The 26604-nt window shown below is 43.9% G+C and overlaps 1 protein-coding gene across 1 annotated transcript in view; it reads right to left on the bottom strand.

Annotated features, from left to right (window-relative positions):
* The window catches only part of LOC119652169 (zinc finger protein 26), a 91637-nt gene extending 73674 nt beyond the window's left edge, over nucleotides 1-17963 (bottom strand). Inside the window, exons 1-2 of the mRNA XM_038056115.1 lie at nucleotides 15832-17963; nucleotides 15462-15770 (exon numbers count right to left, since the gene is read on the bottom strand). Of these exons, the coding sequence (XP_037912043.1) occupies nucleotides 15462-15770; nucleotides 15832-17963 (2441 nt within the window). The remainder of the gene's footprint in view (nucleotides 1-15461; nucleotides 15771-15831) is intronic.
* Between the last annotated feature and the right edge of the window lie 8641 nt (nucleotides 17964-26604).

Consider the following 26604-nt stretch of genomic DNA (forward strand, 5'->3'; position numbering starts at 1 on the left):
TGCGAGAATCGGCCGGAATGAATGCGTTGTCTTTCTGCGCCTCAGGGATTGCCAGATAATCAACTGCAGCGGGGACTGAGACCTCCGCAATTCGAGACAAAGCCTCTACAACGAAATGTCCTTTCCAGACACGTGTTGGACATCGGAAGTAAGCTGGCTGATGAAGCTCAGTTGCGGAAGTTGACGAGGAGGCAGCTAGGGGTGCATCCGATCGAGGAAGTGCCGATAGTGTACCACCAACAAACTGTTGTTTGACCGTTTCAAACGCCTGGACAGCCACAGTAGACTACGCAACCTTGCAGATGTCTTTGGTTTTGGACCCTGACAAGTAAGCGTTAAGGATTGCTTGGTGATGCGCAGCCTTGGGCAAGAAACGATGTTAGAAGTTTAAAATTCCCAAGAACCGCCGCAGATCCTTAACCATCGTTAGAAAGGCAAAGTTTTTTATCGCTTGAACCTTGTCTGGGTCTGGTTGAATTCCGTCCATGTGGGCGAGAAATTTCACCGTTTAGAAGGAGCCTGGGCCCAAGGAGATGTTCAAAAAAGTACTCGAGATAGTTCAAATGCTCCGATTTGGAAGAAGAAGCGACCAAAACATCATCCATGTATTCGAAACAGAAGTTTAAGTTTAGGACAGAAATGTAAAATATCTATAAGAGATAGATAGGAGTAGCACATAGACTGACACCCGCTGACGTTTAGTGGTGATCTGTCAGCAGAGCACCAGCGGATCAAGCTCTGAATGAGAGGAAATATGGTCCATAGAGGACGATATAGCGGAAGACAGCTTAACGTTTCTAGCATAGAGCAAGAATAATAAAGGTCTCAGAATATAGCATTGAGGAACATCAAAGTAGGGGAAAAGGCAATGGGATGTGCAGCCATCAATAGAGACGCGGCGAGATCGGTTGGAAAGGTAACACGCAAGCCATGAAACAAGTGATATGGAAATGCTGAGAGAAGTGATTTTGAACAAAAGTATCTTGTGATAACAGTGTCGTGTTTAAGAAAGCCTTGTCGTTTTTCACTACGGGGTGGCTAGAGTGGCGGACAACCAGTCTTGACATTCCTTTCCAAGTGTGAAACATTAAGAGAGGAGCGAAACAGGACGGCAATTCTCAGCAAGAGGGTGATCGCCAATTTTGTGGACTAACTGGAAACCAGTTTCAATCGAAAAGAGATTAGAAACACTGTCAACATGGCGTCAAGATTATCAGTGAGGTACTCAACAAGGAAACCAATAAGGAGGGGAATGGTAGGCGATGCCGGGTAGTCTGCATCCAGTCGTGGTAGAAAAGAAGAGACAGAAGGAGGAAGAAGAAAATAGACTGAGGAAAGGTAGTGGCAGAGTAAATCACAAGATAGTTGAGGGAGCTAGCAGAGGAGCCAGAGAATTTAATGAAAATAGGAATTAGCTGGTGGTGGTGTTGCGAGAGTTGCGAATGTAATACCAGAATTGTTTGAGGATTCTTCAATCCAGTGGGGTTTTAACACCGGCTTAAGTACTGGAGATTTGACCGAGGATCGTAGAGCTTTGGAATACAAAACGAAGTCAGGTAAGTTTCCAGAAGATAGGAACCCTTTCTTAGCAGTAAGCTTTTGATTGAGATTTTTGAGGACTTCAGTGGCGAACCCGAGTAGCTGAAAGCACAAGGACTTAAGGGAGGAGGAGACGTAACAAGGAAGAAAATCTGATAGAATGGTATAAACAGTGCTGAGTGCTTGTTCGCACGTTAAAGCAGACAGGAGAGGGCCCAGCTGATTATCGTCAGGCATGCACGCACATGAAAGCGCATAAAAGAAAGAGCAGAGAAAGGGAGAGAGGAGTTATTGGGAAGTTTTTAGAATGGAAAGGAAGGCCGGGAGTAGTGGGCCAAGAGAAGATGGGAAGATTAAATTTGACATCGAGGATGAAAGGAAGAGCCCTTCGAGGAGTTTGGAATTTAACATCCTATTAACCACCCATTTTTCAGTAATGCAGATGCCCTGATGTTGGAATGATTAGGTTGGTAAGTTGAAACTCTAAAGCTTAATCCTTAGACCCCTTTCTTTTATGATTCCCCACAAGCAAATAATTTTCACTCCGGTTCCTACGACCCTGGTAACTGGTTTTAAGGGAAATTATTTTGGTAAAAATTTGCATACTGTACTGCATCAGAGGCGAAATAAGGTTCCGAAAAATTTTTAAAAGGTTACAATTTTTAAAAGGTTAGCTTTGGTAAATCACGTTACTACATAGAATGCAAAAGCCTGATGGTGATATGTTGATTTAATACCGACATTTCTAGTAACAACTTCCATAAAATCCTATTCTAACTTCAACGAAGGTAAGTCCTTCGTGCAACAAAATAGAAAGGAGTCAACTGGTCCTCTACTTTCCAAGCAACTTTTCTGACTAAAGCGACACTCACCTATGTCAAGTACACTATAGACCCCAAGCCCCTTCCTCTAAAAGTGCATGGTGTTTTGACTTCTCCCAAGTACAACGTCTAGCTCCTCTCACATTCGTCGTCCGGTTGCCCTATTTAAGAGCCCGCGCTTTAAAATCATCTGCCGTGACTTTCCGCCAATGTCTTCTTGCACCAGAACGCTGAACATTTGCTCATACTCGTCAAGTGTAGCACTAGGTCGATAATAGCAGCTGCTTGATCCTTGACCCAAATGCCACTATTGTGATTTTGATATAGCTCAATTTATGGCCGCATCGATATTTTTCTGGCGGATGGTTTGCGAAATTAGGTCTTAAGCCGCCTGGCACCTCATTTACGATTAGAGCTCTCCTGTATTCCGGCATTAGTTGCAACCCCCAATATGGCGATGATTTACACGCCCCTTTTTTTGTACAGTCAACGGTTTGGATCCGCTCCGTAGTCTTGTTAATGTGTCCCTTCGCTCGGCGTTTCCTGCATTGATTCGTGGTATCATACGCACCGAAGAAAAGGCATCTGAAGTATCATTTCAGTACCACCTGCACCGTAAGATGGTGCATAATCCAGCCTATTCTTACTCTTCCTGCTGCCAACAGTTTGAGTGCCGTGTCCTCGTAGGCTTTCCGTAGTGTTTTTACTGCTGACTGTTGAAGTCTAATAAAGTTGAACTTCTTTGTAGTGATCTCACATATATTCATGCAGAATATAGTGATTTCTGGCCTGTTAGGTCTTATTTCAGCTTCCTGTACTAAAGACTTTCCAATTGAATTTATTGAGCTCTAATGTAAGGACTCCTTTCTCGGACCGCGTAATGCTGATGAGTTCTGGGTCTACCTTCAATTTCCTGAGGATGTTGGCGTAGAGATGATAATTTTCGGTGCCCCCTTACCCTGGGTTTCTATATCCTCCTTGTAGAAACCACTCCCTCACCCTGGATTTGCGGCTACGTGAGTTCCACCAGCAGCTTCTGCCATCCTCCTCAGCTGCTCGACTTTCTTGGAAGTTGAGCCCTTTTCTCTTAGGGTTATGAACGAATCACAACCGTTCGTACAGCGAGCATTGTTTGTATTGAGCTAATAGTAAGGGAAGTTGACCCGCGTCTTAGAAGAACTATTGTATGCTTATTGACTATAGTATGCCGATCAAGTCTATAACCGACAGGAATTTTACCATTTTTGTTGCTTCCGGGTGTTTCAACCAGGCATCTGATATTAAGTTTTCTTCCAGCTGCCTTAACCTACTTTGCACAAGTGCAAGATAGAGTTTCAGTTCGTTACTCTGCTCACAGAATACCTAACTTATCCAGTTTATAATTTAATCTGTAATGATCAGTGAGTGCTCCTAATATTATCTCAAGGCTCTTCTTGCTGAGGTACAAACAACCCTGCGAGCGCTTGGGTTCGTATCCCTTCATTAGCAGGACTGTTCCATTTCTGGTAACTTCGCCTAACACAGTTTCCTTTGTTGAGCTAGAAAAGAGCTTCATTCTGAAAAGTGCTTATGAAATCTAAACCTCTCGGGCAACATAAGTGAGTTTTACCCAAAGTATCGGTCATTTTGGAGGCGATGGTTTATCAATTCTATTACAATTCCCGATCATAATAAATCAATCTTAAATATTATAATAGCCACGCGTCCTTTCAGTTAAATCTCGAGCCACCGTATTTTGGGGACTACAAAAAATGCGGAGTGGGGAGCTCATACCATCCCTTAATTCTATGCGTTAAATTGTGAAGGTTTAGATTACTAAGCCTCGATATTTTTCTAGTGTTCCTGGTCTTTTAAACATCATGGTTTAATGAATTATGATCCTAAAATGATGCATCACTAGGTAGTAACAGGAGTTACTAGCAAAGTTGTTTAACTCTTTGATAAGGTGTGCTTTCATATCTTGCAACTTAAGGAAAGAAGTTTGGAGACGTTGTCACAGTTCGTTGACAATACACATTGTAGCGAACAATGATTATTCTTTGACAGGATGCGTTGGCAGGATTACTTAGAACGCATGGTATGCATAATAAGTACGTAAAAACAACCACAAATTGCCCTGTTGTTGGTTTGCTTGCCAACTGTAAAAAAAAATCCCTAAAATTCTTTTGCATAAAATATAGATATCTATTAAGTGGCCTGACTTTTTGAAAGTTTCACCCATCGAAAACTTCACAACACATGTCGTAATAAATGTTCAAACCACTATCTCAAGAAATATCCTGGAAAATGAATTCCCATTTGAAAAGATTGAATTCGATATCCGGCTATACTCTCTTGTACCAGCAATCATAAACCTTTATACGTCGTCTGTTTTTCTGCACAATATCTCTGCCTGTGCTGTGTAGAAATCCTGTGAGCACGGTAGTAAAAGCTCGGGAACGGGATGGGGGACAACAAAAAACGATAGAAAAGCGACAGAAAACCCTAAGCAAAACTTGTTGAAAATTTATCGTAAAAGCTGATTGCCACATTAAAAGCAATTCGCATTAACGATCGCAATAAACAAACTGGTGCACACGATTTAATGCAACACAAACATCTCAGTTTTCTGAGCCAGCCAGCCAGCTAGTGTGCTGCAACCCTTAATTCTCACACTCTGCTCTCATGTCGGGATCATTATTGCACATTGCCCATCATCCATCCCTCTGTGCCGCCACCTATACATACCAAGTATTGCATTGCAATGCTCGTTCATACAAAACGACCAACTATAAAAAGGACGAACGACTTCTGAAGGAGTGCCGGTTAGGGATACCGGAAAATTCGTATGCATACAAAGCTTTTTAGGGAAGGCTGGGGTCGTACATGTGATTAGAGAGGTTTGAATACAGAGAGAGGTCCTTGTTAAATTTTCTGGAATTGACTGATTCCCTGAACGTATGCAGTTTTTGAGGGACAGGAATCCTTCAATTCTATGACTGTGTCACTAAATCAGTGACTTCTCCGTGAATAACTTAGACCACGTAAACATTAGAATGAGATACTCAAATAGAAAATGCGGAACTTCCTTACTGAAAATTTCGACTCATCTAATTCACGCTCCCCTAAGCCAATGCTGCTCGCTTGTGCATCAATGCTCCTGAATAGCTGGCCATCACTTTTAGAGTGCAGTGGTTACACAAATAACACGAACAACAACAGAAATAGCATCAACTCCAGCGAAGGATATCATCAACACACTTCTTCTCCTTCAAAAGCGACTGTGAAGCAATGGAGAAAACTTCACCCTGTCCACTTTTATCAGCCAATGCTTCCCATGGGGTGGGACAATAAAAATTTATTTTAATGCGCCCCAGAACAATTTTTCTTGAGAATATGAGAGAAATTCCTAAGGATTCCCAACGAATCGAATAGCATAGTATACATAGTCGCTATTGAAGAGAGGAAGAAGTGTTTCACAGGATTCGATGGTGGCCATGAGAAGCTTTGAAGTCCGCTGGTTGTTCGATGGGAATCGATCTGAAAGCAGTTTCTCAATGAAGCTAAGAATGCCAGTAACTCCAGGTTATGGATGTGATATGCAAGGTGGAAGGAGTCTTACAGTTTGTCTCAGGAAGGATGTTTGGCTAGAGTGAAAATTCGGATTTTCTCAGATTAAAATAATTTCTTTTAAAGCAGCTATGAATGACGGATTTAAAAGATCTGGAGAGTTGTACGAGTAATTACAATTGCCCAATAATTAAGATGGCGGTCCCAGGGCGAAATGTGGATTGGTGCCTACGATGGAGCCTAAAACCTGGGAAACGCCTGCTGAACCAACACCTCTACTACCAAACCCTATCTTCACTTCCACGTGGTGACCGCTGGGATCTCTTTTTTAATGAAAAGTTGCAGACGGAAGAGGATGAAGGCTGGTTTCCCGCCTCTAAAAACGGGGCAAATTGTACCAACTGGTCCTTCAGGTTTGGGGTTGAGTAGGGCTGACAACCCTCCATGAAAACAACTTGTCACGAAGCCACAACTGGAGCCTTGCACAGGATCGATTTTACAAAGACCAACCCGGCATCGAAAACGGAGCGATTTGCGCATTTTCTCATGGAACGTGCGCTCCCTGTACGGAGATGGAGCTGCCAAGCAGCTAGCCGATACCCTGTCCCCATGTAGGGCCAATGTAACAGCGCTGCAGGAAATGCGTTGGACAGGGACCGGTTTCCTGGAGAAAAGCCACTACATCATATATTATAACGGCCATCCAGTAAACCATGCGCTCGGAGTAGGCTTCTTAGTCAGCCAAAAACTGAAACCTGCAGTTATCGGCTTTGAAAATATAAGAGAAAGGCTATGCACTCTGTGTTTGAGAGGCAAATTTAGAAATATAAGCTTCATAAACGTTCACGCTCCTTCCTAACACCTATAAGGGGTAAATGGATGCCGCGATATTCGCAGCTAAAAAATGTTCTGGCGATGAAGCATCAACAAATGATCTTCACAACCACCTGAAGAACGTTATCTTTGATACGGCTACAAACATACTTGGCCCCAGTCGCAAGAAAAGTTGGAATGGCTGGTTTGACGATGAAAATAAGCTAGCAACGGAACGGAAGAATGCTGCATACCGAGTAATGCTGCCTCTTTAGAGAACGCGGGCACGCGCAGAGACCTACCAAGAACTCCGTCAGCGAAGAAGCGACTTCACAGACGGAAAAAGGAAGCCTGGGAGAATCGACAAGTCCGTGAACTAGAAAAGTATAGGGAGCAACCGCATCAGGCGCGAAAGTTTTACCAACAAGTCAGCAGGATGAAGCTTTATACAGAGAGACAAAGACAGAAATCTGATTTCCGGCCGAATGGGCATATTGGAGCGATGGGTTGAATATTTTGATGAACTGCTCAACAACCAAAATTTCGGCGAATTGGAGGTCCTGCCAACCGAAGACGACGGACAAATGCTGCCACCACCACGTATAGAAGAAACTGTCCGTGCAAACCACTGGCTTAAAAACCATAAGTCGCCAGGAACCGATGGAATTACAGCCGGTTAAATGAGGAGGCGATCAACTACACCAAGTGGTTCATCAACCGATGCTCAAGGTGTACGACAGCGAACTACTGGCCTACTCTGACAATATTGACATTATGGGGAGAACAACCTACCTTCATCCAGATCGAGCAGGCGGCGCGAGATCTCGGGCTGCACATTAATAAAGGCAACACGAAGTGCATGGTGGCAACGTCAGCGCCGAAAACCAACTAACCAACAACATCAAACCGCACTGGTCAAACGGGAAGAATAAAGATAGGAGACTACAACTTTGAGACCGTTGCTAATTTCTCCTATCTAGAGTCGAAAATCACAACCGATAACAGCTATGACGATGCAATCCGCGCACGGCTTTTGGCTGCAAGCAGAGCTTATTTCAGCTTACAAAAACTGTTCCGCTCGAAACGTCCCACCATAGGATGACAGCTCTTATTGCACAAGACGATGATCTTGCCAGTCCTTATGTATTCTTCGGAAACCTGGGTTCTTAGCAAAAAAAAACTGCAAAGTCTTGGCCACGTTCGAGAGAAGAATCCTCTGAAGAATTTTTGGATGGACGATTCCGTAGCCTAAATAACAACGAAATCTACGAGCGAAACCACGGCCGTCTGGTTGTGGATAAAATTCAGCTCAACAGGTTGTGGTGGGCGGATCACTTAATCCGTATGGATGAGGATGATCTAGCCTGGAAGGGCAATATCTATGGTAGAAAAAGATGACGAGGCATACCCTGCCTGAGATGGAGCGATGGCGTAGGCCAGGACGCCAGACAGCTTTTAGGGATATCGAATTGGTGGACCTCGGCGCAAAACCGGGATGTCTGGAGTTCCTTATTAAGGCAGGCATTGACCGGATACCGGTTGTTGCGCCGTTGATGTTGATGATCTCTGCATCTTCAGCAACTATCTATTATGAATAGAAGTGCTGTCCAGATAGATCATGTGCCATCGATCGAAGTTGGTGAAAGTTCGAAGGAATGATGTCTGGTAAATAAAGTTTGTGGGACAGGAATTCCCATTTCAGCGTTTAAAAGCATGTTTTGATTGGTCTCGTAACATGAGGTAGAGTGTTACCTTTGCCCCTATTGTGGTCGTTTTCCAATTGTGGTTTGTTTCAGTGTTATCAACTGCGAATATCGATCCCGAATCATGGACTTGTTAGTTCTCTGTAGCTTAAAGTACACCACAGCCAATTCCATCAAATGTAGAGCATGATCTTCGATGAATTGATATTTGGCTTCGCTGACGATGTATGGCTTACCTCACTATTTTTTTCGGTTCATTCACTTCACTTTTCGTCACCAGTAACAATACACTGGAAAAAGACTTTCCGACTTAGTCGTTGTAGCAGCAGATCACACGGGAGGAATCACGTTTCCACGTCTTTTGGTTTCAATTCATACGGTACCCGGCATTTGTGCTCTTTTTTCTTTTCTAGCGAATATAAATGCTCAGAAATCTCTTTGTGAGTAACTTCCGCCAGTTAAAGGGAAGTATACGTCCCAATATCGTTCCGGGAAGAAACGTGATTTGGTTCCCAGGATGGAGCATGGGAAACGAACGTCAATAGCTATACTACCAAACCCTATCTTTGTTTGCACAAACGACAAATTGTACCAACTGGTCCTCCAAGTTAGGGGTTGGTTAGGGTTGAAAACCCAAATGGAAAGACAAAGTTACGGAACCACGAAAGGAGCCTCGTACTGAATTGATAACACAATCACGAACTCGGCAATGAAAACGGACTAACGATTTGCACATTTTCTCATGGGGCTATACAGAAAAGGAGCTGCCGAGCAGCTAGCCGATACTCTATTCCAATCTAGATGTAACAGCGTTGTAGGAGATGAGTTGGGCAGGGACCGGTTTCCTGGAGAAGGGCTACTACATCATATGTTTTAGCAGCCATCCAGTGAACCATGTGCTCGGAGTAGGTTTTCTAGTCAGCCAAAATATGAAACTTGCTGTCATCGGCTTTGAAAACATAAGGGGCAGGTTATGTGCTCTGAGACAAATTTGGAAATATAAGCCCCATTAACGTTCACGTCTCTACAGAGCCGAAGAATGATACCTTCTACGAGGCGATAGAACGAACCCTCAAAGCCTGTCCCGGGTATTATATCAAAATCATACTTGGGGATTTTAACAGCCAAGTAGGGGCGGAGCCCGTATTCAGGCGATACGTTGCCTTTCCTAACTTACATAAAGGTACCAATGATAAAGGACTACGGATTATTCAACTAGCAGTGTCACATGAAATGGTTGTTGGAAGTTCCTGGTTTGTGCGGAAAGCGGTCCACAAAGATACATACGTTGCCTCTCCGGACGGGACCACTTTCAACCAAATTAACTACGTGTTAATCGAACGCTACCACCTCTCCGCCTTGATGAATGTCAGAACATAAAGGATCCCTATCTCGTTGGCATGACCCTCCGAGCTCGAAAACAGCACCATCTGACAATCAGACAAGAGTTAATATTGAAGTCATCCATAACAGAGTCCTCAGTAACACCTGTAAGGATATGGATGCCGCAATAACCGCAGTCAACAGAGGTCCTGATCTTCACAACCAAATGAAGAACGTGATCATTGAGTTATCATGGGAGAACTCACATAACTGTGAAAGTACCGAGAGGAACGCACCATTCGCGGGAGTTTCACATTCAAGCCGTGCAGCATTATATAGTAGCCTATATAAGATATCCTCCGCTATTTTGCTAGGATAGCCCCATACGCCTAGAACATAATCGGCCATTTCCGAAGAGGCAATCACGAATAGATCAGATTTTCTCTCTGCGATAAGCGATGGAAGAACTGCTGGAATGTGGCCAGCAATGGCACCATTTTTTCATCGACTTCGAGGCGGCCTATGGTAGCATAGCCTAAGTAAAATTGTATACTGCCATCAGAGAATTAGAGATATGGCAAGGAAACTGATAACACTCACTAGGCTGACCCTGACCAATGTGCGAGGCAAGATAAAAGTAACAGGATCATTTTCTAGACCATTCAAGGGATGCTGTATCTTGCATCGTTTTTAAGCTGGCTCTGAAAAAGTGATCCTTGCTGCTCATATAAACGCGGGAGGCAGCATCCTCTTCAACTCTACCCAGCTACTGGCCTATGATGACGATATCGATATCATGGGAAGAATGACCCGAGGTGTACAAACTGCCTTCATCCAGATCTTGATAATTTCTCCTACCTATGTTTGAAAATCAGAACCGGTAACAGCACCGATGAAGAAATTCGTGTACGGTTTTTGGCAGTCAACAGAGCCCATTTCAACTTACAAAAACTGCTCCGCTCGAAATCTCTCACCATACGGTCAACGCTCTTACTGTCCAAGAAGCAAGAAAAATTGCGAATTCTTAGCCGCGTCAAGGAGAAGAATCCTGTGAAGAATTTTTGGCGTTCTACATGAGGATGGACGATTCCGTACCCTACATAAAGACGAAATCTATTGGCGTTACCATACCTGTCTGTGGATAAATTTCGGCCCAATGGGTCGGGGAGGCGGGTCTCTTAATTGGTATGAGTGAGGATCATTCAGCCCTGAAAGTCTATAATTCCAATATATATTTTAGAAAAAGAGGGACGACTCTGCCTGAGATGGAGCGATGGCGTAGTCCAGGATGTCAAGCAGCTTTTGGGGATATCAAATTGGTAGACATAAAATCGGGACGGGTGGGGTACTTTGTTAAGGCAGGCCTAGATCGGATACCGGTTGTTGCGCCGTTGATGATGATGATGAGATCAAGCGGTACTCGTTGAGATCGGCGACTGTGTGCCTCAGCTCGATTAACCGTATCCATGATCATCACTGATGTGTCCGGATAGCTGAGTGGTTAGAGCGCAAGGCTGTCGTACGGAAGGTCGCGGTTCAAATCTCACTGGTGGCAGTGGAATTTGTATCGTGATTTGACGTCGGATACCAGTCGACTCAGCTGTGAATGAGTACCTGAGTCAAATCAGGGTAATAATCTCGGGCGAGCGCAATGCTGACCACATTGCTTCCTAGTGTACTGTTGCGGTCTTGAATGAAGTGCTCTAACACACTTCAAGGCCCTGATCCAACATGGATTGTTGCGCCAACGATTATTATTATTATGATCATCACTACAGCGTATGCAGTAGATCGCTCTGCTCTCAAACAAAACTGACTTGGACATAAGTCTCCGGCAGCATGTAGCGTTTTAGGGGGTCTATTCCTGACGAGCGTTTCGTGACCTTTTCCCGGCCGTGTCAAACATACACAGTGGTCGGTGTGCGGACGGCTGCTTAAAGTCTTCTTTCGCTTTGTTGATCAGCATATAGAATTCCTGAACTATTTTTGATTATTTTTCCATTTTTATTTATTTTTTTTTAAGGCGGAAGAAAAAAAATAATTTTTCTTATTACATTATAATAATAATAATCGTTGGCGCGACAATCCAATTGGACCAGGGCTTTTCATTCACTACAAGATTGCGGCACGCTATAGGAGGAAATGTGGTTAGTATATGATTTGACTCAGGTACCATTCATAGTTGAGCCAATTTGCATCCGCCACTTGTCACGGTTCCACTGACACCAGTGAGATGTGAACGGTGATCATCCGTACGACAGACTAGTACCTTGAACACTGGTGAAGAGTATTCGTTTCACTTTTACGTTAATAATCTCTTTTTTTTTGCGCTCAAGGTTAATTCGAATCGTAAAATGAAAAACTGGAAAATAACACAACACTCCACACCAAACTGGCTTGACCCCAGCATCCAGTGTGAAGGAGTGCTCTCCACGCTCGAGGACGTGGTACATGCACTCTAGCAGCGTCCCTCGGGTGTCATCAGTTCTCACAAGGACGTGGGTGTAGACTTTGAAATCCCTGATGTTGGCGACTGGCGTGACGAGATGGTAGAGGCCACTTCAATTTGGCAACGACCCGTAGCACGCGCAACAAATCAGCCTTTCCAAGACCGTCTCTCTTGTCGAGAAGCAGGTGGACCCTGGAGTCGTAGGCTCTCCCTCTACACCAGACCAGCAGGGCTAGCAGCAAACTCTCAGCAAACGAAAGGCAAGATTTACGACCAGAACGGGTCGTCGTGTGCCATAATAGCGGCTTTCAACAATCGATGCCAACATTCCAGTATCCCATTGGCTTGCGGATGGTATATGGTTGTCCGATGATGTTTGAAACTGAGGAATTTTCCGAACTCCGCGAAGATGGTAAATTCGAACTACATTTCCTGGTCTATGATTATTACGACTGGAACATCAAAGCGTGGAATCCACACGCGACAGAGGGTCATAGCACATGACTCTGCTGTAATATCCTTCAGAATTATTGTCTGAAGCCATCGCGTAAACCGATAAATGATCGTGAGGCAATATTTGTAGCCGTATGACTCTTGCAAAGAGCCTATAATGTCGAGATGTACGGTGTGAAAGAGGTTTGTTGACCAAGGGAATACACCAACTTCCTTCCTAATATGCCTGATGGCCTCTGGTATGCGATGCACTCTCTGGCCCAAGAACTAACATTCTTGTCGGACCAGAAATATTTGTTAGCAACTGGCTAGTTTGTTACCCAAATGTTGAAGGGCCAAGATCGTGCACTGAGCGAAATACATAAAGCGGCCGGAATATATGGCATAGGTCCCTTGTCGGAGATCTCGCAGCAGATAGAGGAAGGTGTGCTGAAGACAGGGAATTCTTTGAACGTGTATTTGGAGTCCGAATGCAGGTTATCAAGAACTGCATCATCCTTTTGGATAGCAGCAATTGATGCAAAATCAACTGTGGCTGGGATGCTTATCTGTTAGATCCGGGACAAATCGTCAGCAAGTAAGTTGTTTTCACAGGGTGCATGTCGAATGTCCGAAGTTAAGTGGCAAACGAAAATTAAGTGTCATAAGGCAAATGTTAGAGGTGGTCAGTGAACAAGGTTAATGGTTGCCCTTAAGGAAAAGACAGAAGCATGCGATGTTTCATTGAGCAGGACTCAGCTGCTTCGGGACGAAACTCAACGGCTGCCAGTTTTGGTTCACCTTCTGCAGCGCCTACTGCGATGTCTAGCATCGACGAACCCGACTGAAGGTGCATCCTGTTGAAGGAACGTCAAACATGGAGCAACTACAAGCTTCTCCTCGACTGGCTTAAACCCCGGGGCGGCTTTTGGAGACCACACAACCTCCGGCGATTCGTTGGCTTTAAATCCAGTAAAATCAGTGCAATGGTCCAGTGTGGTCCAGTGTGCAAACTGCTGTCTTTAGAATATTTTGGCACCAACTAAGGGGGTCTTACACTGTTAAGCGATGTGCTGCTGCGCTTCGGGTAGACACTTTTATGTGATATTGTGATTAACGTGCATGGGCTGATATATTTTGTGGCTCTGCCTGTAAATCTATGATGGCACCAGTACACGTCGAAGCTCGATACTGACCACAGAGCGCGATTACCTGACGGCCCATTTCATGAGGATGTCAAATGTGTTCTAGTCCGCCCTCTTGAATGCATAACGCTGTCAGCGTGGCCATATTGGCCGTGAGATCAGATATTTGTGTCCGCATTTCCGCTTTTTTGGCAGTCCTGTGAGATACTTTCGCGATCATGGAGCGCACGTGCACCTTATGTATTTTATCATTTGTTACGGCCAACACTTCCAGGGAACTGCAGTCGGCACACGCTGCGTTCCCTCAGGCATTCGCACAAGCTACAACGACTTCAGGAGCTCCGCGCCGACCTTGTCCCCACCCAGCAGCTTCAACCTTGAATGAAGTGCTGCTCATTATAAAATGGAAATGGCAGTGAAAAGGTCATGCAGAAAGTCAAAATACAATCATTTCATCAGTTTGGATTTAGGACACTTCCTACTGTGGATGCGTTTTCGAAGTAAACTGTGATGCGCCCAGCTCCCGGTTAGCTACCATCCAGTCCAAGAATGAACTGGAGTGGATATTAAAGTCCTCATAATTCTCACTCGGCAACGAACTCCGTGGAACCGAAAATAAGGAAGAAAACTGCACACAAAATACAGTGCAGATGAAGAAGCAATACCAGAAGAAGGACTGTAACATAAAATCGAAATATAGAAGTGAAAAACGAACGAAAGGAACAAGACGAGGCCAATGAAAATACTTTCGAGCTTTGAAATTATTATGCAGCAGGAAAATGGGAAAGTCTCGAAGCAGAAACTGATTCGTCGTTGCCATCTTCTCGTCCGGGAAGCGAGGTCCTTTCTCCGACGTCGTCAACGTCTCGGAACTCTGAATCTTTTTCGTAGGTTATGACCAGAACACATAACTTGAAGAAATACGACAGCTACGAGACTTCATCGCAATAGTTTTGATATCGTAGCGGCGACGTCGGCATCGTCCAGGATTCCATGGCAGGACTTCAGTTGAACCACGACCCAAAAAGAGGAGAAAACAAAAAACGCAAGTCAAAAAATGACATTTGCATGAAATGAAAAGAACGACAAGAATCAGAAGCGGGAGCACGATGATGGCATGGCTCCATCATAGTCCAGGCTTGGAGTTATGATTATTGTCCTTTTTGAAATTGGTCGGAGTTCGAGATGGTTGCCTGCAGTGCAATAGCCAAAAACTTTTCCAGAGGAACGCAGCATTGATTTAATTTTTCGCTGCGACGACGACCACCAGCTATTCTGCTATTCTGCCAGCAACAATGAACTTGCATTTGGGTGAATGGTATTTTGGTTTGGACTCCATCTCAGAAAACTTTCACAAACAATTTATTTGTTGAACTAAGTCATCTGATTTTATGAGCCACGCTAAAAGCGTTCCACTTTAAGTGGACTATTTCGAGTAATGGTCAATAGATTTGCCAGAATAAATACTGAAGTATGAAATGGAGTTTTCGCAAATAGTTTGTTGATATTACGGAGGAGCTTGTGGTGCATTTTAGGAGAAAAGTGTTCCAAAGCTGGTGGGACTGGAGGTGCAAAAGAAGAAGAAAAGGTTGGCAATAGCCAAATATTTGTCGCTGAAATGATAGCACAAATTGATAGAACCTTTCGAGTCTAGCGCAATAAAGGCAACTACGAGATTAACACTTACTTGTTATTGAAGCACTTCCCACAAACGTCGCATTGGAAGGATGCTGGTTTTTCACTGGTCACCTCTTCTTTCTGTTTTTTGCAATGAATATTATCTACGTGGGTTTTCAGATTGTATTTTCTGGAAAATTTCATCTGACACTGATCACACTCGAACACACGCTCGTTAGTATGCTGCCGCAAGTGGTACCGCAGGGAATATTTTCGAAAGGTTTTCTCGCATATCGAACACGGGAGCTGAGTGTTAATATCCGCTCTTGGATAATTATGGAGAACTTGATGATAAAGGAGTTCTGCTTTGAGGGGAGATCTACAGGAAAGGATGAAAAATTCAGTTTTGTGTTTTTTTTAGAAGGAGTTTCAAAACGTACCTGTAACTGCATTCGGAACAATTCCACTCCTTTGAGGTTCCAGTAGGACAAAGTTCAGCTTTTGAGGTACAAGCAGTTGATCCTGGATTGACTTCATCTCTAGCTTGGAAAACTTCCTGCTTCAGAGGATCCTGTGACGTCGAGGGTTGACAGATTTTATCCCGTATATGCCGGCTTATTTCCTGAGGCAAAAGAAATTTGTCACCACAGTGAGGACAAGCATGTTTCGCATCAGGATGTTTATCTTCCAGATGCTTTTTAAGTTCCAGAAGATTTTTTAGCACTTCACTACATGTTTGACACTTCTTACTCAAACATTTAGTGTTTTTCAAAGTAGCTGCTGTAACACGATGTAAAGACGATGATCGATGTTTTTTCGCTTCCAAGGCTTCATTGAATTCAATCTTACAAATCGAGCAGAAAAAGCTACGATTCTTATGTTGCCGGAGTCGATGTTTTTGCAGTGCAAGTTGCGATTTGCAAGATACCTTACAAATCGGACAAATGAATTTAGATTGGTAATCGTTTGACGCTGTACCCGCTGGCTCGCGAGTGCATTGGCCGGCATGTTTTCTGAGTTCAATATTATATCGAAATCCTTGCTTGCACTTAGGGCATTCTATCGAAATTCGTTTTCCAATAACGATGGGAAAGGATCTGTTCACTGCTAATATTACCTCCCGGTGTTCTTGCCCCAAAAGGTGACGACGCATTTGGTTATTGTCTTCGCATTCGAACTTGCAGAAGTTGCAACAGAATCTTCCAGGACCCTCAACAACATCAGCGTGATCGTTGCAGTTCCAATGATTCATGAAATCCTCTTGAGTGTTGGTGTAAAACCTACAAGGCTGGCATTGATATGGCGCTTGATGGACAATCTTGTCGATATTTTTCAATACAAGATCGAAGGATTTTCCAGGGTTTCGTGACATGCGCCGATAGTGATAATGAGATATCAAATGTTTACCAAGGATGTCCTTACGAAGACGCATCTTACAAGTCTCGCATCTCATGAAATATTTTCTGCGCTTCCTTATTTGCTTCTCAGTGGTGGCAGATTTAGTATCTTCTGGAACAGCTGGATTTTCTGTGAGATATAGATCGGCATTCAGATATACTGATCGTTTCTTTACTCGTTCGGAAATTTTAGGGAGTGTTGGAATTGCCTGCTCCAACTCCTGTTCAGGCTCTGATCTCTTTAAATGGAGGCTAGATTTTATGTGGCGTTCATACAACAGTTTTGTTGCTAGCTTCCTATTACATGTGTTACACCAATACTGATCAGAAAATATCTTCTCTACTTCTACTTCTTCTTTATAGTCCAATTTGACAATCTTTGTCCCAGGCACCCATTTCCCTTTGGTATGTCCAGGTGGAGGAATCAAGTCATGATCAAAATCATCATTGTCGTGGGTTTTTACAACCTTTTCGTCATCATGTTCAGATGGCTCCCATTGCGAACGATCATCCCATGCTGGAGAATTCCGCAGAATAGTTGGTGAAAGTGTATTTCCTGGCTTCCACTTTCCACCGGTATGAGTGGAAGGGGGACCTTCATAGTCCTCATCATCATCGTCTTCTTCTTCACTAGGCTCTGGCGAGTCATGTTGAAATGGTACAATGAAGACATTATCACACTTTTTCGTTCCACTTATATCTCGGACTGCTTTCATAAGACTGTCTGTATTATTGGAAGGACTAATCCAATCGTCATTAGTTTCATTATGCGACAATAATGCAGCAGTAGCTTTTCTTGTCAGGATTTTAGTACTTGAGCTATGTTTTCCACTAGTTGAAACAGGAGTTGGATTGGGTATTGGCTTGCGTGAGCTACTCTGCAGCTCCAACGATGAAAAGAAAACATCGGCCCCAAGGTCGTAAGGTATATCGTAAGAATCTGTCAGCGATTTGTTTGTCTTCACCACTTCTTCTGGCTTGTGATAATTTGGAGTTTCGGTGAAACCAAAGTTCCTGTACTGATGATGTTCACTCGGTTCTGGCTCACGTGGAATTGGTTCAGAAGCTTTGCTCGAACAATTGGTCTTACGATGTTGAATGTAGTTCTCCAGTCCAACAATTGATCTACTGCATTTGATGCAAAGGTGAGTGTCATCCATGTCATCGCCAAGCATGCTGATAGGTTGTTAGTCTGAAATGAGGAATGAAAAAGATAAAAATTATATGAAGTCTTCAGTGCATAACTAGAGATTAAACTACACAATTACACCTTATCATATTGACATTTAGGTATCAAAAGCGCTCTGATGTTTTCTTCAAAATTGTTCCAAGGTGATTTATGTAAGAATTCAGTTAATGACAGGAAGGGGGTAGAATAACGACCAGAATTGAAGTTACGGACAATCACTGGTAAATATGGCGACTATTACAGTCATATTATTTTGGAAATGGAACCAGAAAGTAGGGTTACAGAGGACATGATGTTATGCTTTCGTTTCTATTCAACTTATTTGATCCTTCTTAAAATTTTAGTTCTGTCGAACTTGCAAACCAGTGCGTTGTCGCGCTGCTTTGCTGGAAGTGCTATTTAAAGACATTGACTTTGAAGCGAAATTCTCGAACTCGAAAACGTAAAATTATAGTCATTTGTGGACCACATGCGGTCTGCAACGTTCTTCTAGAAAAAAGTTAACAAAGGCATAAATAACAGGATGGAGCTGGAGGAACTTCTGGTTCGTATTTCGTACTACAGACGGGCATGTACAGTGAGGAAAGATGGGCGAAATGCAGAAGAAATCGAAACACCGGACCCATACTAAAATTTTGGGGCCCAGGTTGCAGGGAAGGATTTCCGAAGTAACCTTCGCGTCGGAGTCACTGGTTTCATTGGTGGATGGGCAACGAGTTCTGGAAGACTTCGCAGCAAGCGACCATCGATACGTTGCTTTCGAAATGTTTGACGCTACCTCTACCTCTCCTAGGACGGTGGAGCTGAACTTCCATGTATCGAGATTTGGCAAATCTTCTACATATTCCCGATGCCGAGGAAGGAATATCATAAACTCCGTCGTTTGACACAATGCTTAAACGACGGGAACTACCCCGCAAAGACAGAGTACAGATTAGTCCAAATGAGACTCCACAGCACAATAAACAGAAGCAAAGCTCGCAGCTGGCAGAACTTGGTCGACGAGGTGAATTGGGACCCGGATTGATTCGGTTACAAACTGGTAACCCGGAAACTTTATTCACTTAAGGCCGAGTAGATAAACCGTATTGTATGGGCACTATTTTTTGTGCATATCGTGCGAGTTGATGACAGCAGCGTGGAAGACGCCGAAGACTGCCCACTTTTCTCTATGGAAGAGGCAGTCCACTTTATGAAAAACAAGAAGGCGCCAGACTGGATGGTATCCCGGCAGAGATATACAAACTGGTGCTCAAACATCGGCCAGACCTACTGCTCGGCACATTCAACGCTTATCTGGAAGAGGAAACTTTTTCTTTCCCGAAGGGAAGTTGCAAGCTTGCGCTGATGAGCAAAGGGAAAAGCGAACCTGAGATGCCGTCTGCACACTGGCCATTTTGTATGCGTGAAACGGCCGGAAAAGTTCTCGAAAAACTCCACAGGACCAGACTCGCGGAACCCAATGCAGTTCGATTCCAGAGCATATAGATCCACAGTGGATGCAGTTATGCTAGTCATGGATGCCGTTCATCGAGCTGAGGCACTCAGGGGCCACGGGCGATGCTCCTCGTAACGCTTGATGTCAGGAACGTTAAAGACGTGTAGAAATTTCTACGTGCCGAGCTACCTCTTACGGATATTGTCCATCCATCGTACAGCCGCACCTACGATCCTACCAATACTCGACATGACAGAAGGGAAGCGCCTAGCTGGTTATGCAGAGGATGTTCCGGTCCTTATTGGGGGACGGACTGTCGAACAGGCGCAAAGAAGACTTGGAATATTGATGCGATGTGTAAGTGAGTAGACGACTATTCATGATTTCAACCGTTGCATTGGTGAAACCGAAGTAGTCATCCTGACTAGAAAGAGAATCCCAACCTTCCGTCCCGTATCGATCGGCGAGTTGATAACCGAGTCAAAACGAATAGTTAAGTAAAAAGCTGTTCTGCTGTACGGCGCAGAGATGTTTGTCGATTATGGCTCTGGTTCGATCTCTCGAAAAAATGGCAACCATATTCTATTTCATTGGCAGTAGAAGAACGTTTGCAACAAAAATGCCTGGTCGCACTATTCGTATCTGTTCCGACAGTCGGGCAAAATTATCAGCACTAAATAGCAAAGACACACTTAACAAGCCAGTTGGTGTGGAGTTGTCACCAAGTACTGTTGAAAGTTGGCCGAATGAATGAAACATATGCTAGAGCACACGAACATTGTTAGTAATGAGAAAGCTTGTGGGGCCGGAATAAGCTTTTGGCATCCGGGCATCCACACTGTAAAGTCAACGTCTATACTGCGGAACAGGCGCGGCCAACATCATCCTGTCCAAAACTAGCAAGAAAATTACGATGACTTTTTTCTTCATCAAATTTCGGTAAAGGTAGGTCGCTATCGCCCCTACTGCCACACCTTAAGAAGAAATTTTTTGATATCATTATCCGAAATTTGAATTTCCATTTCTACCCGGTGTGAGAGAGGATAGGATAGGAAGGGTACGTAGAAGGAAGGGAAAGATGTTTCTGCAACCCCTGGACGAGGTGATCTCACTATTAACAAAACGCTACGGATCTGAGACTGAGGAATCGAAAAACACCTGCACCAATTAGATAGTTTGCTTGCTTGCAATACTGAGAACCACGTGACTACACCAAAAAAGGGAGAAGTTGGGGCCTACTGGGAAAATCGCAGCCAACAAACTTCCCCGCTCAAAAAGCAGGGATAAGCAAGGGTACATCTAACGTCACCATATAAGACGTCAGGATGGAGATACGACTCAGTGGGGCAGGCTGTGTTATCTGAAGGAAGGCCTGAAACCCGAAGAAACCCTTAAGAATGCACAGAACAGACCTAAGAAAACAAACAGCAGCAAAGATCAGCCCGCAAGTTGGGAATGTCCCCAAGAAACTCAAACTACCCAAGCTACCACCGCCGAAGGTATTTCCGGAGCCACTCGTGAGGAGCAGGAAATAATTAAGGATTTCATCGTTTTGAAGATGTGTGAGGGATCGAACAAGGAGCTCGTGTTCACCGGTATATGCTTTCGACCAGGTCATATATTGGAAGACTACACTACGGAGGATATGGTGGACTGGCTTAGGAATATAGTCACTAAACTGCCAGAATTAAAGGGAATGGAACTGCCGGCATGTACTGGGATGATACGCCAGTGGTACACATGATCTACCCTCCTAACGCGTTGGGTTCAATTGTTCTACCACGATCCGAAAAGTAAAGTTCAAAGTATGGCGGGTGTATCAAAACCGCTTCGTGTCTCTGTTGGTGTTCATCATGGAAGCGTCCTCTCTCTACTCCTCTTTTTTCTCGCTATGGACACTGTCACACGGGACATCCAACGTCCAGCGCCCTACACACTGCTTTATGCAGCTGATGTTTTCCTAGCATCTAATAGCAAAAATGATCTCAAGCAACTTGTCCAAAAATGGAATGATCGCCTCATGAAACACGGTCTCAAATTGAATCTAAACAAAACTGAATTTTTGACGACCGATCCCCATGAAACAGGCATAATCAATGCTAGCGGTAGTGATCTGCCCAAAAACTGAGCGATTTGAGTACCTTGGGTCAACGCTATCAGCCAATGGAGAACTGCGTTATAAAATTGCTTCACGCATTAACGCAACCTGGATGAAGTGGCGTTGCACAACTCGTGTTCTTTGTGATCGGCGTATCAACGAGCGTGTCAAATTTAAAATTTACCGCAAAGTCGTCCATCCTATCGCCCTCTATGGCTCTATTGTTGGGCGACTATAAAAGGCAATGAACGGCGTCTTGCCGTAATGGAGACGAAGATGTTGCGTTGGATTAGTGGTGTGAAACGTTTTGATCACATCCGAAATGAGGATATCCGCGATCGTTGGGGGAGAGGCGTCTTTGATGGTATGGCCCCGTAATTCGTGCTGACGAGAATTCACTTGCCAAGATTGGTCCGAACATCGAAGTCGATGGTAAACGACCAAAAGGCAGGCCAAAACAGCGATGGCTTGATACGCTGAATGGGGATATAAAAGCCCCAAGATTGCATCCAGATCAGGCATTTAATAGAGCCAAATGGCGAAACCTTGGCCCCAGCCGCAAGAAAAGTCGGAGCGGCTGGTTTGACTGTAAATGTAAGCTTGCGACGGAACGGATAAATGCTGCATTACGTGTAATGTTGCATTCTCGAAGAACGCGGGTTCGCGCAGAAACTTATCACGAACTCCGGCGAGCGGAGAAGCGACTTCACTGACGGAAAAAGGAAGCTTGAGAGAACCAACAAGTCTGTGAACTAGAAAAGTACAGGGAGCAACCGCACCAGGCGCGGCAGTTTTACCAACAAGTCAGCAGGTTGAAGCCTTATACATCTCGATGCTAATCCTGCTGAGACAAAGAGGGAAATCTGATTTGCGACAGAATGGGCATGTTGGAGCGATTTTGATGAACTGCTCAACAACCAAAATATCGGCGAGTCGGAGGTCCCGCCAAATGAAGATGACGGACAAATGTTGCCACCACCAAGCATAGAAGAAACAGTCCGTGCAATTCATCGGCTTAAAAACCATAAGTCTCCAGGAGCCGATGGAATTACAGCCGAATTGGTTAAATATTGAGGCGACCAATTACATCAAGTGGTTCATCAGCAGATGCCCAAAGTATGGGACAGCGAATCATGGCCTGATGACTGGCAACCAGGCTATATCTGTCTCATCCATAGAAGGGGAGATATCATGCAGCGCAGCAATTACAGACATATCACGTTCCTGAATATCATCTATAAGATATTTTCCGCTATCTTGCTGGGCCGGATATGGCCCCATATGCCCAGAACATCATTGGCCCATACCAAAAATTCTTCACTCCAGGCAAAGCAGCAACAGATCAGATCAGAAAATAGGAGACTACAACTTTGAAACCGTTGAAAATTTCTCCTATCTAGGGTCGAAAATCACAACCGATAATAGCTATGACGATGAAATCCGCGCAGGGTTGTTGGCTGCCACCAGAGCCTATTTCAGCTTACAAAACCTATTTCGTTCGAAACGTCTCACCATAGGGTCAAAGCTAGAAGAATTGCGAACTCTTGGCCGCGTTCGGGAAAAAAATCCTCCGAAGAATTTTTGGCCCCCTACGTGAGGATGGGCGATTCCGTAGCCCACATAACTACGAAATCTATCAGCGATACCATGACCATCAAGTTGTGGATAAAATCCGGTTGAATAGGTTGCGGTGGGTGGGTCACTTAATCCGTAAGGATGAGCATGATCTAGCCCGAAAAGTCTATAAGGGCAATATCTATGGTAGAAAAAGGAGATGAGGCAGACCCTGCCTGAGATGGAGCGATGGAGTAGGTCAGGACACCAGACAGCTTTTAGGCATATCGAATTGGTGGACCTCGGCGTAAAACGGGGATGTCTTGAGTTCTTTATTAAGGCAGACCTAGGCGGGATATTGGTTGTTGCGTCGTTGATGATGATGATGAGAATTCCCTTGCCAAGATTGGTCTGAACATCAAAGACGATGGTAAACGACCAAAAGGCAGGCCGAAACAACGGTGGCTTGATACTATGGATGGGGATTCACAAGCCTCGAGATTGCACCCACATCAGGCATTTGATAGAGCCAAATGGCGAAACCGATCACGACGAGCCGACCCCGCTTGTGAATGGGACAAAGGCTGAAGAAAAAGAAGATTACTTTTTAAGGGGCCATAAGTTTTCATCGGGATTGAGGAGGATACCTCCCCCCTCCATGAATTCTCCATTCCTCGCTGAGGTTGAATGTTTAACTTTTATCTGAATTGTCTTATTGCAGTAGAACCAAACTTTATATGTTCATTTACATACATAGAATATTTTTCAGGCACTACATGAAAGTAAGAAGCGAGAATCAAAAGTTATTTTGCCAGCATGGCATCACCCATTTCAACTCATGAATCAAAAACTTTAAAATATATAAAATAAATGCTTAAACTCTCGAGGATATGATGTCGTCCGTTCAATAAACCTGATCTTCCACAGAACGTATTTATGACGAGTTCCTTAGCCTCACTTCCATCCATTTCAGATTGTCAGTGTCAATGTTGTGCAGTGCAAATGGGAGGGACACGGGCCCGGGCACTGAACATGGACATTCAATGTCATATATTAAAGATATAAAGCGTCGATTCAGTACACACAATCGAAGAAACAAACTCTCGGTCTTCTCCAATGACAACGATAAATTACGAAATGAATGAAAAAAGAAGCGTAGAATGCCGCCACCATCACGTAAATTATTACGGAATGATGAAAAAAGATTGAAACTCAGCAAGACTATCTAAAGTCTATATCTAAAGTATCTTCTGCTAGTGAAGCTTAAGCCAACCCGCCAATATGGTAACGCGGGCATCATCAACATCATCAGGCAGTCTTGGTCATCGTCACCGCCGTCATCTCCCGGGATCCAAGATGATGCGACGACGAAATTAAGCCCGCGACTGGACCAGAGGAGATGTGAATGTGGAAAAAGATGAAGAACTCTGGTCAAAGTAATTTTTTCCCATCCACATGTCCATTACCATTTAATTATACGATCCCCGTGACATTGAGTTATTTCCGAAGACGTGGCTAAGCTGATTCTGAATGAGGCGAGTCAAGTCGTTCCTTCAACTTTATTTTTGTCATTTTCCCTGCTTCGGAATGGCCTTTTTGGAGTAGTTATTTCATTTTGATGTCCATCCAAATGGCCGGTAACCTGCTGAAGGCTTTGGTCCATGAGTTGTGCGATTGGTCACTTCGAACTTTTATTTATGACGAACCAGTAGGGTGCTGGGCCTATGAGAATGCCGAACGGAAACAAATGATTGGGGCACTTTGTCAAGGGATTAGATGACCGGTATATGCCTTGATTAAAGAAGGTTAGGGAGCATTAATTGAGGTCCGAAGATATAACAAGTGGGGGCAATCAAATTTAAAATGCAGTATTTGCAATGTGGTTGACATTGTTTAATGGGTTGGCATTCCAAGAACTGTTCCTAGAGATACCAGGGACATTTGTTCCTTTCCTTCGCTGGCCCCTTCCTGAAGTTCCCTCACTTATCCGTCGCAAATATGAGCGTCTGATCTTTGGCGAATGGTGTCTAGAAAAGATGGTGTACTTATGGTCCCCAAAACTACCAGCTCAACATTTTCTTGGGGGAATTTGTATCGAATCACTCCTCTCCATCTTATCTTAATTAAATCTAAGACGTATTGAAGGTGGCTTAGCGCCCGGAGATGGTTCCGAATCTGGGCAACTCCAGCAATACGTGGTCGATCTTTAAAGTCAATTATATTCCTCGGAACTGTCCGCCTTCAACGTTCTTTAATTTATTACCCACTGAGAAAATCCATAAAATAATTGTCAAATGCTCTGTGAGGCATGCACACGTTTCAAAGTCATTTCCTTAAATTTTCGGAATCCAAACGCATCGTCAATTCTCAATTTGAGTACATTAACGCGATATTCCTTGAAGTAATGACGCTACCTTAGCCATATTTTAATAGATGCGCCCATAAATCCTTGTTTTATTGATCATCTCCTTGCAAACATTGTATTGTAAGTATCATCCCTGCTATTACCTCGGGAAAACAACACACAACATTCGACCGATATTTAAAGTGTCATAAAATTATCTGTTGTGGGTCCTGAGAAGATGATATGAGTATTCATTCACCATCGGGGACCACCTCTAATGTGTAACGAGCCCGTAAATGGGTCGTTATGGGGCGTTTGAATTAGTGTTTCTGTCACATGCTTGTTCCTTTTCGGCAGCTGATGAAGGAGATTTCACACGACGCGGAAATTACTTGGTGGGCGTGTTACGCATGTTCTTCAGCTCATAGAAATTTGATGGCAATGGTACGCTAAGCCTCGCTACAGATTAGGGGGTGGTGGTGTTGAGGGCTTTTATTTCTTTATCCCGAGAAATAAATTTGCTTAATAATGCGATTGTTATGATGGCGTTGAGGGATGCGGATGAAAATAGATTTGGATCTGCGAGTCAGAGCGCTTGGAACATTCGCGCATGCAGATAAATTTAATGGAACTATGAAGGCTTGGTTTTTATAGACAATAAGATTGTATTTAAAAAGCTAACAAGGATCGTTATGCAGATCGACCGTCATCGTTAAATACATTGACCGAGCTACAGAACGGCTGCATAATCAAATCAAGATCATCGTTTAGATAACAAGAAACTGCATACAACCAAATATAATCGTCACATAATTGCCCATCAAAATTATCAATAAGACTCAAAAAGATGCAAAGGAGATAAGCCGGTTCGAGCACGGTCTCATCTTCGATCAGAGTTGCATAGAATCCCGTGAAAAGACGGAACCTGCTTACTCGTTCACTTGGAATTCATATGTATCTGATCGAATAGATGCGCCTTTCCATATAGAATCGCAGCGAGTGAATATATGTTGGCAACCAGTTGCGACACTTTGCTGCCAGTTGAACTCCTGCCGACAGGACATATCGCATTTTCCCCCTAAATGGATGAGCACCAGCTAAAGTTATAATGCGGCCTTAAGATATTCTACGATGGGTGAAAAACCTGATCTCATGTCATAATGATCCATTTAATCTTTGTAACTAAATGTTTG

The sequence above is a fragment of the Hermetia illucens genome, chromosome 3 (genome assembly GCF_905115235.1).
Source record: "Hermetia illucens chromosome 3, iHerIll2.2.curated.20191125, whole genome shotgun sequence".
NCBI lineage: Eukaryota > Metazoa > Arthropoda > Insecta > Diptera > Stratiomyidae > Hermetia > Hermetia illucens.